The sequence below is a fragment of the Urocampus carinirostris genome, chromosome 8 (genome assembly GCF_059441175.1).
Source record: "Urocampus carinirostris isolate Australia breed hairy pipefish chromosome 8, RoL_Ucar_1.0, whole genome shotgun sequence".
In the NCBI taxonomy this organism is placed as follows: domain Eukaryota; kingdom Metazoa; phylum Chordata; class Actinopteri; order Syngnathiformes; family Syngnathidae; genus Urocampus; species Urocampus carinirostris.
The window spans coordinates 5,716,298-5,733,130 of record NC_142356.1 but is presented as its reverse complement, the minus strand read 5'-3'; the positions used below and the strand labels follow the sequence as shown (position 1 = coordinate 5,733,130).

Below are 16,833 nucleotides of genomic sequence, written 5' to 3'. Positions count from 1 at the left end.
TTCTCCAGTATTTTGTGCACATTATGAAAATTTTGAGAGGAGACACGACCAAGTCTCATTACTACTTGAATAGGAAACTAAAATATATTCTAATGAGGAACATAAATCTTTCTAAGAGGTGGTCGCAGTTTATTGAATATTATAGCCTTGCACACATAACAGAGAGGTAGAAAGGAGACACAACCAAGTACCGTTTGGTTGAGTATTGACTAAGTAAATGTTAACATGGCCAAGTTCTCAAGTTAAGTCTGTTTAATCACAAGGGCTGCACAGACAACAGATTATTGCAAATTACAGACTATTTTTTCACCATCCCCTTATCTCTTTTGTGCACATGATGAAAATGTAGAGGAGACACGACCAAAGTGCATTACTACTTTAATAGGAAACCAAAATACATTCTTATGAGAAACATAAATGTTTCTAATCTTTCTAAGAAGTACTCGCGGTAGATTGAATATTACAGCCTAGCGCACATTATAGAGAGGTAGGGAGGAGACACAACCAAGTTGCATTACTACGTCAATAGGAAACCAAAATACATTCTAATGAGGAACATAAATGTTTCTAATCTTTCTAAGAAGTACTGGCAGTTGAATGAATATTACAGCCTTGCGCACAGTACGGAGAGGTAGAGAGGAGACACAAACAAGTTGCATTACTACGTCAATAGGAAACCAAAATATATTCTAATGAGGAACACAAATTCACAATTCTCTCTAACAAGTGAGGTTGGCTAATTGAAATTTATAGAACAGCGTCAACTGACACTTTTTTGGATCGGGCTGAAAAACGTGACGTCATGTTTGTCCGTTTTTGGTTGTGTAGCTATCGGCCCAACGATTACCGTGCATCCCAAAAACATATACTGTATATTTGTTTGCATTGTATTGCAAGATTGCTATTCAACCCCATCTTGCACACCCAAATTTGGCGGGGCGGACCCGGGACCCCTGTTGGATGGTTTTATTTTTACACTTTTGAGTGTGATGAGGCGGGAGTCGGCGTGACTGCAACACGTATGTACAGAATGCGTGTGTACCAGCAAAAAAGAGTCGTGTTACGTCGATGTGAATCGGAGAGAGGCCACCCTACATGCAAGAATCGAGTATGGAATGGATTAAAACCACTTGATAAAGTAAGAAAAATAATCTGTAATCTGATTATAATCCCACCCATCCCTGGTGGAAAAATTTCCTAAGCGCTGTAATGAAGGTCGTCGGATCTGCAGGTCAGTCTATTTGCCTTCGTCGTGCGATTGATATAAATGTGAAAGGTAGAAGTGTTCAAAAAGTGTGCACGAAAGTGGAAATGTGAAACGCAAACGTGTGATAAAAATGTTAGCATATCCCCGACATTGTGCAAACGAGGCTCTCGTGTTTCTTATGTTATTATTTATTGTGAACATCCGTACATTTTGTTGAGAGGCTGATGAGAATGTTGTATTTATGAGATGAACATAAAAGTCAATTCTACATGAGTGAACGCTTTTGGTCTTGTTTGGATTTAATATCAAAAAGTATCATTTACCAAATTGTTCGAATGAGTTATCTGAGTCCATTAACCAAACTTTTTTCCCTAACAATTTAACTAAGTGTACTCCATCGAAAACGGCCGAATTAGCAACGTTGGAGTCTCTGGGAAGCCTTTTACTTAAGTCCTTTAGCTTTCTCCTACTGGCCATCTTCTCCCCGCATAATGGCGTGCCGGCTCCTCCCATGGACGTGCCAAGGAAGCCCCCTGGGCTTCACCATCTCATAGATAAGCGTCCCGATATCTGGGGTCCTCAAAACAAAACCGAGCCTTTCTGCGTCATCAGGGACTTTCTGCGTCAACAGCGTCTGGGTGTGCTGATTATCCTATCAGCAGTACGTCCCGTTCCCACCGTTCCTGTAAACAACATCTTCCACCAGCCTGCCCTGACCTTGTACTACAGCCCAGTCAGTGAATATCTTTTGCATTAAATGTAATTTGTATTCAATCGTATAAAATCCTTTATAGTCAAATGTATAAAATCCTTCAGTCTGTTGTATGATTTGAATCGACATTGTACTGTAATGACTTGGACGAGCTTTAGGATGAGTAACGTATCGAATTAGCGATGCACGATAACCGTTTTTCCGAACAATAACCGAAAAAATCCTGCTTTTGGACACCACATTTTTTATCTGTGTCCATATTTGTGTACCATAACAGCTTTAACTGTGAAGAACCGGAACAGGATCAGGACCCAAACGCGTGACGTTTCTCAGACAAGCCTTTTATTTAACGGGTAGTGGGGAGTCATGCACGTTAGGCAGCAGTCTGGCGTGAAATGATGGGAAGCCAGAGGCCGACAAGATCGATACCAATTGCACGAGTTGATATCGGACAGACGGGGGTCGATGCCGGACAAGACGGGACAGACAAGGTAGATAATGAAACAGGATATCAAAAATAAACAGGACAAACTAGACAGGAACAAAAACTGGAGAAAATAATAAACGGGACAAAAATAGATGGAAACAAAACTGGAAACCGAAATTAAACAGGACAAAATAAACGGGAACAATACTGGACAGGAAAGACCAACAGAACAGGACTGATTCCCACATCTTGCTGGGCAGAAGTTTGTTGACGGACTGACAAAGGAAAAATGAGAGCACTGGGCTTAAATAGGCGGAAAGCCAATATCAGGCGTAGTCAGATGGAAAAACAGGTCATTAGCCGGGACGGGAGATCAGAACGTGGTTGAGGTCAAAAAACGGGTCGATAGCCGGGACGGGAGATCAAAACGTGGTCGTAGCAGGAGACAAACGGGGAAATCAGGAACGGTTGAGTGGGAAACGGGTCAGACGGGAGTCAGAGTAAAAAAAATGTATATACTGTATATATTAGAAATATATATATATATATATATATATATATATATATATATATATAATTACTGAATTACTACAGCCGAATATAATATAAGAATGCAATGTCTTTGCATGTCCTTGGTTGATTATTTATCGATGTGAAGGAGTGTTGGAAGGGATTTAAAAAAAAAATCATAGTGAGTGTTTAAAAGCAAGGGCCTAGATTTATGGCAGCGGCAAATTTAGATTTGTGGCGACACTGAAACATCACCCGGCCGGGCTTTTAATTCCAACCTGAGCGTTTGCGGCCATGTTTATTCGGTCGCTATGGCGCCGACCAGACTGCCAGAAAGCGCTTTGCATCCTCAGCTGCTCTACGAAGAATCGGTGGCATCGAGAAAACACTTGTTGCTTTTGGATGCCAGCCGGAGCTCTGAAGTCCTTCAGAATCGGCTACAAGATGGAGGCGGGGTTTCCTCACCTGGACTGATGATGCAACAACTCATCGAGCGTTCGACAATGAATTAGCAAATGATTAGACAACTGTGATTATGATGTATTAAATGTTTGACAAGTTTGTATTTTCACAAAAAAAGAGCTAACTTAGAGGTCCAAAACCGTATCGATTAATTGACAATTAATTATGAAATTATTCAGTAACTGTTAATTGTTTTAAGAATTTGGATCTTCCGTTAGAAGATAAGAGTTAAGCATTTCTAATGAGAACTACGCAAATGTATTAGAGGTGCAACTACTATTCGATCAATCAACAGCTTATATTTGAATTAATCAACAAATGTTTTATATCACGTATTCTTTTTTTAAATTGCCTTTCAATTAAATATTCTACTAACTATATTATGAATGTTTTTTTTAACTAATTTTCTTTTTTGGACTTAAAAAAACTCGATCAGCAAATAATTGATTCATAGACAATTACTTACCCAATGAATTGACGGCTATTTATTTTTATCATGTATATATTGTGCAAATAAATACACTGTGAGTTATAAATCTTCTATATCCTCAGAATTGTAGCTTCTCAAAATTAAACGCAAGATCTGTCATGATTACGGACTCAGCTGTGCCCGCTCCTTTGGCGCCAACTGCCGCGGGTTCTGATTAGCTCCCGAACAGTATTTGAACCCAGTCCGGTCTGTCCCCTTTTGTCAGTCCATCTGCGAACCTCAGTTAACACTAGGCAAGCCTTTTTCGACCCTGACTCTCACCTGTCTCGATTTTTGCTCCCGTCTGTCCCCTGGCTTTGACCCGTTTTTGATCCCCACCACGTCTACTCTCCCGTCCCGACTTTCGACCTCTTTTTGTCCCCGACCATGTCTTCGCTCCTATTCTGGCTTACGACTCGCTTCCGACCCCGACCACGTTTTTGCTCTCCTGTCCCGGCCACTGACACTCTTTTCCATCCCTGACACTGCCATCGCTCGCCACAGAAGATCCACTTCTGCGTCCAGAGCACAATCTGAGTATCAGAGTGATCTGCTTCCCGCGTCCAGCAATCACCGGAACGTGGGCGCAACCCTTCCTCTTTCTTCCAATAAGACTTGTGAGAAACTCAACGCAAGTGGGTCCTGTCTCCGTTCTGGTCTTGACAAGATCCTTGTGTTCAATTAAAACCCAAAATTTGCTCAATCATTTTTTTCAGATTTTGTTAAAATGTCTGAATATTGCTTAAACTATATTCTATTTTGCCAGCAATGTCACGGTTGCCATGGCGCCCCATTGGCCCCGCCCATGTGGCACCAGCTGCGGCTCATTGACAGATTGGCTTTCTGTCTATTTAAGCTCAGTGCTCTCATTTTTTCTTTGTCAGTCCGACAACGAACCTCTGCCCCGCCAGACGTTGGTTTTGACTCAGTCCTGTTTCCTGTTGGCATTTCCTGTCCAGAATTGTTCCCGTTTAGTTTTGTCCTGTTTAATATCGGTTTCTAGTTTCATTCCCGTCTAGTTAGTCTTGTTTAATTTCGATATCCTCTTTTAAAACCAATCCTGTCCGTCCCGTCCTGTCCGGTATCGACCCTATCCGTTATCTACTCGGGCAATAGGTATCGATCTCGTCAGCCTCTGGTTTCCTATCATTTCACGCCAGACTGTTGCCTAACGTGCATGACTCCCCATTTCCCGTAAAAGTCTCGTGTGAGAAACGTCATGCGTTTGGGTCCTGATCCTGTCCTGGTTCTTGACAAGCCATTGACTGTTTACGGGGTCTATATAAAAGACAGCAGTTCTCTTTTGATAATAACTATCAATATGTTTTTCATTTTCTACCACAAAACATACCAACCCATTAATTAATCAACAAAATAATCAACAGATTAATTCATTTTCACATAATCCTTTTTTTGCAACCCTTCTTATTACACAGGAAAGACTCATTTGATAATCCCTTAGTTGTCCACTAATCCTTGATAATAATCTCCCAAATTTAAATACAACAGTATGTTAACAAACATGGAGTTTCCAGTGTATGTTTATTGCCATCCAATTATATTTAAAACAATGCCATCTACAAATTTGCTCAACATACATTCACAATTCAACAAAAAACATTTTCTTCAGTGATTTTCTTTTATAGGCCAGATTTTGATTCGGTATCCTGACCATAGTTAAATAAAAATGTTTTTTTTGGGGAAGTTTGGATAATGAAATATCCAAACCCTTTGTACCATGATGTGCCCAACATAAATACACTAAAGTCATAAAAAGACAACAAAATGTCAGATGATTTAAATACTCACAGGAATGTAAACATTGCATGTTGAAAAAAACCAAAACCAAAACAAAAAAACTCACCACATTTGCCTCTGAGTGTGACCGATGCTCACCAAAACCTCACAGAGGGGAAATATCCAAACCCAAGACGCCGTTTTCTCTACGAGTCAAAAACTTTCTTGCACATGTTGGAATTCTCCTGGTGGAGCGGGAATTCCGAACCGGGGACCAGAAGTTTCTTGCTTTTTTGCCACGTTGTGCTTTTCCCCGACGGCAGGCTCTCGTGTTTCTTCGAAAACTCCCTGAAAAGGTTTGTCGTGTTATATGACTTGTTTCAGGGATGTACGACCAAATATGATGTCACTATCATCACTCGACGCTATAATGTTCAATCAGCTGAGACTACTTGTTAGAAAGATTATAAGCATTTATGTTTCTCATTATATTTCATTATTTTAAAGAAGTAATAGCACAACATGGTTGTGTCTCTTCTTTATCTCTCTATAATGTGTTTGAGGCACTGGAGAAATTGGCAAAATGAGTCCCTTGGCTCATAGTAAGTAAACCCTGCAGACACTTGTTCAAAAGATTCTAAGCATAAATGTCTCTCATTTCAGTATATTTAGATTTTTTATAGATGTTGTAAAACAACTTGGTTGTGTCTCCTCTCTATCTACATATTGTGAACTTCAGGGAGCTTTAAAAGTAGCTAACATGAAAGTATAAACAATTAATAGCTAAACAGATTAGAAGCATTTCTGTACATTAAAATATATTTAATTTCTTTAATAGAAGTAGTAGAATAACTTGGTCGCGTCTCCTCTCTACCTCTCCGTAATGGAGAAGAGGTATCGAGAGCTCTATGAATAGCTAATGAGAAAGCATAAACAGCCGATAGCGGAATATATTCTAAGAATTTATTTTCCTCATTAAAATATATTCTGATTCTCTATATAACTAGTAGCACAACTTGGTTGTGTCTCCTCTCTATCTCTGTGTAATGTGTGTGAGGCACCGGAGAACTTGGCCAAGATAAATAAGCACTGCCGACAGTACTCGTTAAAAAGATGCCACACATTTATGTCCCTAATCATAAAGTATTTGGATTTTCGAGAGTAGTAGCAGGACTTGGTCGTGTCTCCTCTCTACCTCTCCATAATGGGTAAGAGGTATCAAGAGCTCTACGAATAGCTAACCTGAAAGCATAAACAATTAATAGCTAAACAGATTAGAAGCATTTCTGTTCCTCATTAAAATATATTTAGTTTCTTTAATAGAAGTAGTAGCACAACTTGGTCGTGTCTCCTCTCTACCTCTCCGTAATGGGGAAGAGGTATCGAGAGCTCTAAGAATAACTAATGTGAAAGCATAAACAGCCGATGGCGGAATATATTCTAAGAATTTATTTTCCTAATCAAAATTTATTTTGATTCTCTATATAAGTAGGGGCACAACTTGTTTGTGTCTCCTCTGTACCTCTCTGTAATGTCTCTAAGGCACCGGAGAACTTGGCCAAGATGAATAAGCACTTCCGACAGTACTTGTTAAAAAGATGCAACACATTTATGTCCCTGATCACAAAATATTTGGATTTTTGAGAGTAGTGGCAGGACTTGGTCGTGTTTCCTCTCTACCTCTTCATAACATATGCGAGGCACTAAAGGGTGTGGATGTAATAAGTCATACAGTTCTGGCCGTTACGACTTCTGAACTTGAGCAAGTACATCAAGTTTTGTTTTGATTTAAAACATTTCTATTTTGACTTTGCTGTTGCATTCCTTCGTATGTCTGTGCGTGAACGCCGATTCAATTACCATTGCTCGACCAAGTCCGAGATTTTAGATCGCCACACTTTGAGTTACTTTTCAGTATAAGATATAAACAAAGTCTAATGTACATATTTGACTATTTTGTTCCCCTTTAGCAAACCAACGGCGCTATAAATTTGCTACACGTGCGCCACAATGGCCAATTGTTGCGTTTACCCAATGTAGCATTTGTGTATTTCTTTGATATCTATTATACCTAGTAACGAGTACAGCTAAGATAATACTACTTGGAAGAGTGATCTACTTTTCTCAGCCAAGGCATGTGTGCCATTCAGTGTAAGAGCACTGGTATTTATGTTTAAAAGTGACGTACTGTATTTTCACATACAAGAAAATACAATTTTTTTTCATGACTTTGTTAGGGTGCTCATAACAATATATTGTCATTGTAGTTATCATTGACATTATTGACTGATATTGATTATTGACACTCAACTATATCTTCCGATGGAGGAATCTGACACACTAGACTGTGGAAATTTGGAGGCCTGGCTCACTGAGATAAAAGAATGGATGTCACTCAACTTCTTGTGCCGTAACTCTGAAAAGACCGAAATGTTAGTTATTGGTCCATCTAAATGCCGTGACTTGTTCTCAAAAACCCGATCTGCCCTTTCAAACACACGTGAAGAATATTACTAGAACAGCTTTTTTCCGTCTTGGCAACATTGCTAAATTTTGCCCTATGCTGTCTCAGTCGGATGCAGGGATTATAATTCATGCGTTTGTTACCTCCCGTCTTGATGACTGTAATGCACTACTCTCCAGTCTCCCGAAGTCCAAAATCAAGAGCCTTTAGCTAGTACAAAATGCTGCAGCGAGGCTTTTAACTAAGACAAGAAAGTTGGATCACATGACCCCGATTTTAGCGAACCTGCATTGGCTCCCTGTTAGCTTAAAATGTGATTTTAAGGTTCTGTTGGTAGTATCCAAAATCACGCATGGCTCCCTCATATCTTTCAGATTTAATTTCCCCCTATGTTCCAGTCCGGAGCCTTCGCTCTGAAAATGCTGGTCTACTAGTGATCCCAAGATCCAAGAAAAAATCCGCAATTTCGAGAGCGTTCTCCATTCGGGCCCCAGTGCTGTGGAATGCTTTTCCCCCTGAGATTTGATCTGTAACCTCAGTGGAAATGTTTAAATCTAAGCTTAAAACTCACTTCTACTCTATAGCATATGAATAACCTAAACTGCTTATGTGCAATAACCTGTGCAGCCCTTTGAGACTCTTTGTGATTAAGGGCTATACAAATAAAAATGACTTGACTTAAAATCAAACTCTAATCTACTCTTCTCTTTTTTAAAACAAGCATTTCGAGGCTGTCTAATGTAACTGAATTTGTCATTATTAATAGATTTTGTGTGTGTTTATTTTTTTCTAAATACAGTATTAAAATTATTTGCTAAGTGTAACTGTCTCCAGAAGCAGGATTTTATCAGTTATGATCGGTCGGAATCCCTAGTTTATGTATTCATTGTCTGGTACCTGACAGGGAAGGTGCTTTTGTCCATCTGCATGCAGACCAGGAAAGGATATTCGGAGAACTGGACGGTGGTGATGAAGTCCAGGGAGGCCTCAGTTTCAAAGCTGACCTCCAAACCGGCGCTCAGAAAATCCGTGTCCACCGTTACATTGCCGGAGACCACCAACGCGCCCCTGCCAGGAACTTGAGCTCAGTGAAAAATATTCTCAGCTTTTCCAGTGGCTTAATCTAGCTATAAGTAAGTGCTGGCTAGTGATTTTAATAGTTAACTGATAAATATATCTCATCAATCTCGCAATCAACTTGTCATCAATCATTGCTGCTGCCATGTGATCACTGAATTGAATTGTCTTTATTGTCATCGATATCAATAAATCTAGTGGAATATTGTATGCAACAAGATTAGACATAGAACTTCAGGGAAAACATGTAATAAAGACTTTAAAGAGAAAAAAAGTTAAAAGATTGTCAAGATAAATAGGCAAAATTATGTACAACGTGCTTAGAGACTGGCCCTAAATTATAATAATAATGCAATGAAAAAGAATTGTGCATTGTAACAAAAGTGATTTACAAATTAAAAAGTCAAATAACACTTAGCAACAACAAAAATCCCAAAACAAGTCACAAAAATTTTCTTTTTCACATTTTTTTGCAATAAGGTTAAGCAGCAACAATAAAAAAACCTAAATAAGTGGTAAGATATGTTGTGATTTTGCAGTAGACACGATCACAGGACGCAAGGAAAGGCAAGGTGCTCAAAAACAGATGGCATTCATAACAAAATCTTCTACACAGTAACAAAAAAAACGGTCAAACCAACAATAAAACTGTCAGAACCAGAAACAAAAAAACAACTGTCACAAATGAGGAAAAAGGTTATGTGATCTTGACAGTGGTAAATGAAAATGACCCGATAATGTGTGCGGATTTTACAGGGTGCAGGTGTACAATCAACACACACTTGTGCCCAGTCCAAACCCCAGCTGGGGCCCTCTGGTGGTAGGAGGAGGTAGAAGACCCTAACTAGATATATTTTTCACATTTTTGTGCACTCGTTTAGGGTGGTGATGGCCCTGGAGAAGAAGCTGTCCCTGAACCCGTTTGTCCTTGTTTTAAGGGACCTGTAGCACCTACCAGAGGGCAACATCATAGGCAGCCTTTCCAGCAGCTCCGTGTTATTTCGCTCTTTTTGTTTTAAATGTCTGCTTCTATCTTTGGTGTTTTTCGTCCCGTTTGACAACTACACTTTGGATTATTTTCTATCCTATCATTATGGGTTTTAACGCACACAAATGAGTTTATTCGAGGAATCAACTCCTTGCCTGAAGAATTCTCGTGCCGGCGTGATGAGGGGGCCCTATCGTGGATGCAGAGCCGGAGCTACGGTGAAGGCTAAGCGGCTAGCGTCGTTATAAGTCTTCGGTACCGTCCGTAATCATGGTAAATGTGAACTCTCTACCAAATAAGACCGACAAACTGACTGTGCTGGTGAAAAACATCAAAGCGTACAGGGAGTGCAGTTTGCTGTGTTTTACGGAAACGTGGCTAACGTGGAGCTACCCGGAGCTCCCCGGCTTAAGCGCTGTTAGGGACAGAGACACAAAAGCCTGCGGGAAGCGGAGAGGAGGTGGACTCGCTATCTATGTGAACACGAGGTGGTGTAACCCTGGGCACAAAGATTTCCATCGGCTGCAGGGACGTCGAAATTTTGGACTAGCATGTGACGTCATCCACTCTGCTGCTGCTAAACTACAACACAGCACCCCGAGGCCATCCTGATAATGTGTTAATAAACAACAAAAGGATACTGCTTGAAGTGTGAATATCCCTACGGGGATGAATAAAGTATCTATCTATCTATCAACAGGTCAAAGAGTTGTTGGCTGGGGTGGCAAGAGTCCTTTTTATATTGACGGCTCTGCAAGCTGACAATGTCCTCTAGACTGGGCAAAATTGACCTGATGATCATCAGGGCTGTTTTTGATTACCTGTCTGTTGTTGATTAACATCCCCATCTTTGCATTGTTTGTTTACTTTGACTAAAAGTTCCGATCCATCGGATACAATTTAAAAAAAAAGGACAGGAATATTTGCGCCGTGTTAAAAAATCCACCTGTCTATAACGCTGGCCACAGTGGGAGGGCCGTACCCTGGCAAAGCTACGTGTGTGTGGTTTGTTCCGCGTCTATAGATAGGTCGTCAGTCTATTATCAGGCAGCAAGAGTTATGTTGATCCATTCACCTGCCTCTGCCATTTGCTCACACATACAGGTCAAGTCCTCTTTTCATTGCTAAGCTACAACACAAACTCACACGATATGTTAGCATCTGCGCTAACGGAATGCACAAAATCAGTTGTTGACATTTGCACCTCCGAACCACTTAAATGCCTCAAATCTACCTTTCAACTGATGAAACAATATGTATATTGTCGGGTTTTGTGTGTGCATTGCCCCCCAAAATAAAAAAACTGGCATTTGTATTTCGACTTGGCGTATAACGGAATAGATGTAACTGTGTTATGTAATCGAGATGAAAAAATGCAACTGTATTCCCTTCCAGTTACAAAAAAAAGACGAAATCAAATCACAGGTAAATTTTGTAAAAATAGGGATTACTTTACAGCAGTGGTTCCCAAAGTGGGCGGTACCGCCCCCTGGAGGCAGTGGAAAGATCTGGGGGGGCGGTGAGGAAGAAGGGGGAGGTAGGGGGGCGGCAGTCTGAAGTCGAAGTCAGAAGTTTGAATGTTTGTTTGACGATTTGTACACAACACGTTAGGGCTGCACCATTAACCGAAATCGAATCGACATCGCAATGTTAAGTATTGCGGTTGTGAAACCACAAGGCACTGCGTTTTTTTTTCAGTTTTTTGTAGCGAGTGATGGAGTTTTGGCCAACCACAATTGTTACTGTTCGAGTTTTAAAAGCGCCGACCAATCAGAGACAAATTTTAATAACAGCACAAGCCAATAAATGCGATGGAAAGTTTGCAAGCACCACACTGAGTGTCATGGCGGACTCCTTAAACATAGTCCCAGAATCAACAAACGAGAAGGAAACGAACTTTGCACCGAAAAAGGGCGGTACATCACTTATTTTGGTTTTGACGAAGCGGACTTGGAACAGAAGAAAACGCCCGTTGCAGAATTTCGTAGCGTAGTCGCTAGGTCCAAAGGAAACACAAGTCATTTGTACCAGCACCTTAAAAATGATCACATATTAAAATACACGCCATGTCAAAAAGGATTACATGTAGAAGATGAAGAAGGTGCATCTACAAGTGGACTGAGAGGTAAACAAACCTCCATCAAAGCAGCATTTGCGACCTTCACGCCGTACGAAAAAAGTTCGCAAGGGCACGAAGAAATAACCAATGCTGTGACTCTAGCTAAAAATGTCTAATAGTGTCCAACCCCAAAACTGCATTATCGATTGGAGGTATCACTTTTTATTTATGCAGGTTAATAAGTGAAATGTTATGCTAAGAGTAATAAATAGTTGTAGCGGAAGTGCTAATAAGTTAGCAGGAATGGTGGGTTTGGATTAATACCAGCCTGCAAAAAGTTTGGGAACCATTGCTTTTCAGGATTAAGATTCTATTTATAAGCATTTTATGTTGCACATTGTGGTTGGGTGCTTCCCTTAGGGTTGTAGGGGCACTGTTTCCTTTGGTGTGTCTTGGGCAAGCACAGCCTGGTAACGCCCATCCCCCTCCAGGCCAACAAATGTTTCCACCCGGTCTCGACCTGGGGACCTTTCTAACCACTGCACTACAGAAACAATACAAGGGTCAATATAGAAGTATGGTGTGCTTCAGTTTTAACTCCTTTTATTGTTTTTCTCAGTCGCAATGGCTTTGTTTACATTTGCTATGTCGGGTGGCACGGCACTCTCTCTCTCCAGTCTCCTTGATTCCACACACACACGCAGCATACTCAAGACCGCCCTCAAAACGCACTCATAAATGAATTGTGTCTATCAAAGTTTCAATTACTAGAGAGACAAAGAGATGGCAGAGAGTCCCAGAGTGTGTTTGAAATTTGTAAAGTGAAAACTTCAATATTGGGTTCTTGATGTGCTCTAAATTTGAATGAAAACAAAGCATATCATATCTGCCAGGAGAAAGAGACAGTGTTATCTTATCCAATACGGTATTCTTTCCGTGGTTAGCACGTTAGCCTAACACGCGTAAGGTCCCCGGTTCGAGACCGGATGAAGACATTTGTTGACCTGAAGAGGGATGTGCGCCGGCAGGCTGTACTTGCCCAAGACACACCACAGGAAATGGTTCCCCAATCCCTTAACCACTAGGATCACCTAGTGGTTAAGGGATTCAACCTACCAACCAACAGTATACTATGTGGTTAAAATGTGAGCACAAGCAACTACCTGATCTTGGATTTCTTTATTTCTTTTTCCAGGTTACATTGTACATTTATCTTAAACAAAACCTTGTAACTTTAATTACATTTAGTTTATTTTGTCTTAGCATATTTGGTATTGGAGTAATCCAGTGGTTCTCAAATAGTGGGAGGGACCCCCGAGGGAGGTGGGTTGCAAGACTCCGTCAAGGGGAGCACAGCATGTTTAAGTGTTTTTTTTACTTTATCAGAATAAAGTGCAATTCTACCTCTACTACACTAGGGGGTAGTTATCAGTACTAGTGTTTTGTTTACATCTATCTTCCACGCAGTACATTGGTTATAGACGCTCCCTACTTACGACCATTCGACTTACGAAATACAGTAGATCCGAACATTTTTTCGGGACGTCGAAAAATTTCCGGACGTTGCTGGAAGTTTGATTTTGTATTGTGTGCACCTTCTTCCGAGTACAGGACATAACTGTAGTGCTTCTTTCTGCTGCTACCGGTGAGTGGCGCTGAGAGGTCACCCACCATAGATAGATAGATAGATAGATAGATAGATAATTTGTTCATCCCCGAAGGGAAATTCACATCCACCCCAAAGAAGAAATCTGTCTTCTACTTCCTAGTTCGTGTGTAAAAATTCTATACTGTATCTCCAGCGTGCTAAGATCTTTGACGTTTTTATTGTTTAATATCTCATGCATCCATTCAACATGGTTGGTGTAAAGTCTAAAGAAGAGGCGAGCCGTTTCTTTTGAAATGAAAGTGGAATAAGAAAGCTTAATGCAGTTGAGAAAATGGTTGTCGCCTATCTTCCAAAAGTAAATTAAACTCAACTTATCTTATGAAATGTTTATTTTTTTAGTACAAAACAATACAGGTTACTTATGCATGCCTTAAACAAACTTACATAAACCTTAAACATACAAAATATAGCACTAAAGCAACTTATGAACAAATTCAACTTACGAACGATCTTGTTCGTAAGTCGGGCAGCGTCTGTATAAGCATTGGGTGTAAAGTGCAGAAATGTGCAAGAAAAGTTTAGCAGGCCCCATTAAAATATATTTAACGCGGATGTGGTGGCAGGCAAAGAGAGACAGGTTAAAAAGACAAACAAAAGTTTTCTCCCATAGCACTTCACTGCGACCACTGAGGGAAACAAGTGAGGACTGGTGTACTTGCTAAGTTAAAAATCATTGGCAGCACACCGCAGGAAGCCAAATAAATGAACCGTCACTTAAAGACATTAAAACCCCATTATGCTGGTAAGACGCTTGAGTTTACCTTCAGTGAAAATGTGCCGAAAGGCGTAGATTTGGCATGGACGGAGGTGACGTGTCACTATCAACAGTGTTCTGGTTTGCCCGCATCCCTGCGTCCTAGACGCATCATTTTTGCTGGGGACGCATCGTCTCAAATCAACGTGCGTCCCTGGGACGCAACCTTTTTGCCACAAAATTGTCATTATTACCCAATTGCTTTTTTTTAAACAAAGATTTACTGCACTCCAAACCTTTCGTCAGGCAGATCCGCCATCGTTGTTTTGGTCTCGCGGTTTTCGTCTGCACGCCGATCTCGGCCAACGAGATCTCGTTGTGTAGTGAAAGGAAGTCCGTCTATTTTTAGAGAACCGGCTTTTTCAAACGGCTCACTTGCTTTGATGATTGATATTACGAATTATGTTGTATAAAGAAGTTAAGAAAAAAAGGAAGTATAAAAGGAGAAAATAAAAAAAAGACAGGTTTGTGGTTATCCCTTTAATCGGTATATTACCAACAATAATTTGATGCAGAAAATGAAATAATAATTTGATGATTAAAACTGAATGAATATATAGATTTATATTATATATTTGTCGCTGATTTACGATTTCAACCTCGATAACATTGAATTTTGAGGACCCATAGATCTCTGTTGGAACCTCTAGATTTTTGAGCATGCGAGTCCCCGGGACCCATCACTTTTCACAGGTAAAATCAACACTGTATCAATGTTGAGAAATTGTTGGTTTGTCCCTACCAATATTATTGGATGACTTAAAAAAAGATACATTTTCCTCTTGATTTCTTCTTTGGGGGGGCGTGACAGAAAATGATTAAAAAGCACTGAACTAATGCAAAAGTAATCCAGTTACAATTCTTTAATGTGATAGTATTATGTTACTGATGTTTCAACAGGTAATTAGTAACTGTATTGGATTCCATTTTAAAGTAACCCTCCCGACCCTGTTTGTATCCTTCAAAACTCCGCAGTTGTGTGTTCAACTGAAAATAGCGAGCCAGACAGCACTGACGTCACGTTGCATGCAGCCCCCGAGGGAAGCGAGGTGTGAAGCGCAACTCTGGCCGGCTCCCAATACGTCAAGTGGAACAAGTGAATCAGACAACACTTATAGAGCCTTTCAAGTCCGCATGACTCCGACATCAACGCCCGTCTATTTGAAGCGCCTTGCACGGCTGCAACCTTAAAGGTTATTTTTCCGAGAATTGCCACCAAGGCGTTCCGTCAAACTCGCGTTCCCAAGATGATGTATGCTATTGTTTACTCTACCTGTTATTCACGCTGGTTTTGGACTCTCTGTACCACAAACTGATCTCCATGCCGCCGGAGATGTCGATGGCCAGCCCGCCTTGAAACTCGGCGCTCGCTTTCAATCCGGACTGCAGTTGAATGACCTGCGATAAGGAATATAATTATGTATTTTTACAAGTTGCAAAATAGCATACAGTGACGGCTACAGATGTCTTATCAAAGTGACAGCAGTGTCTGATATAACGCCCGGGGCGTGCATCTTTTACATCGGGCGTAGAACTTACAAAACGTCTCCACCCGGGTGGCCGACAACTTTTTCGAGAGAAAGAAAACAAAAAAGAAAAACAATTAAAGATTTTTTTTCAAACAAACGTTTGTGTTATTCCGATTTCGAAATCTTTGTTCGGTTTGGAAATTTCGGTTTCCTGAGCCTCATAAGGTCGTACATTTGCATATCATTTTCCAAAGTAGACGCACAGAGAACACAAGAAAAATGGAGAAGTGGTTAGGAATCTAGCCAAAACCTCAGCCCCAGAAGAAATATTCAAAAGAAGCTAACAAAATTGATGACGCTACAAAACGTAAATGTACATTGAAAGCATCGTGGAAAGAGGAGTTCACGTGGCTTGTAGCAGACGACGCAACGCAAACATTGCATGAAAGAAGATGAGTAAATACAGGTACATACTGATGGCAGATGGAAACAGCGATCTCATATACATGCAATGAATGTTATAAGTAGATTTATAATAAACTTAATTTTAAAGTGTTGTTCTGTTATATATTCTGATTATCAATCCTTAATACTTTGCAAGAACAGGTTTTTTTGCGATTAGTCTTCTTATTGTGTTTCAAGTTGTGAAAAACCAGGCAGGCAACTCTATGGCTGGGCAGGCAACTTCTCAGAGTTGTCAACCCTAGTGTCCAGTAACATTTTGTCATGAGTTTCAGACACTGGTGGCAGTGCGTAATAATTGACCACGAGAGGTCGTTTGTCGCATGGAGTGGAGCTGAAGCTTGTGCATTGGAAGATGACACACTGT

The 16,833-nt window shown here is 40.5% G+C and overlaps 1 protein-coding gene across 1 annotated transcript in view; it reads right to left on the bottom strand.

Moving 5' to 3' along the window:
* Window positions 1-5,310: 5,310 nt before the first annotated feature.
* The window catches only part of mttp (microsomal triglyceride transfer protein), a 38,407-nt gene continuing 26,884 nt past the window's right edge, over window positions 5,311-16,833 (bottom strand). The window contains exons 19-21 of the mRNA XM_088341435.1: window positions 15,809-15,933; window positions 8,886-9,056; window positions 5,311-5,872 (exon numbers count right to left, since the gene is read on the bottom strand). Coding sequence (XP_088197561.1) covers window positions 5,731-5,872; window positions 8,886-9,056; window positions 15,809-15,933 — 438 coding nt within the window. The 3' untranslated portion in view covers window positions 5,311-5,730. The remainder of the gene's footprint in view (window positions 5,873-8,885; window positions 9,057-15,808; window positions 15,934-16,833) is intronic.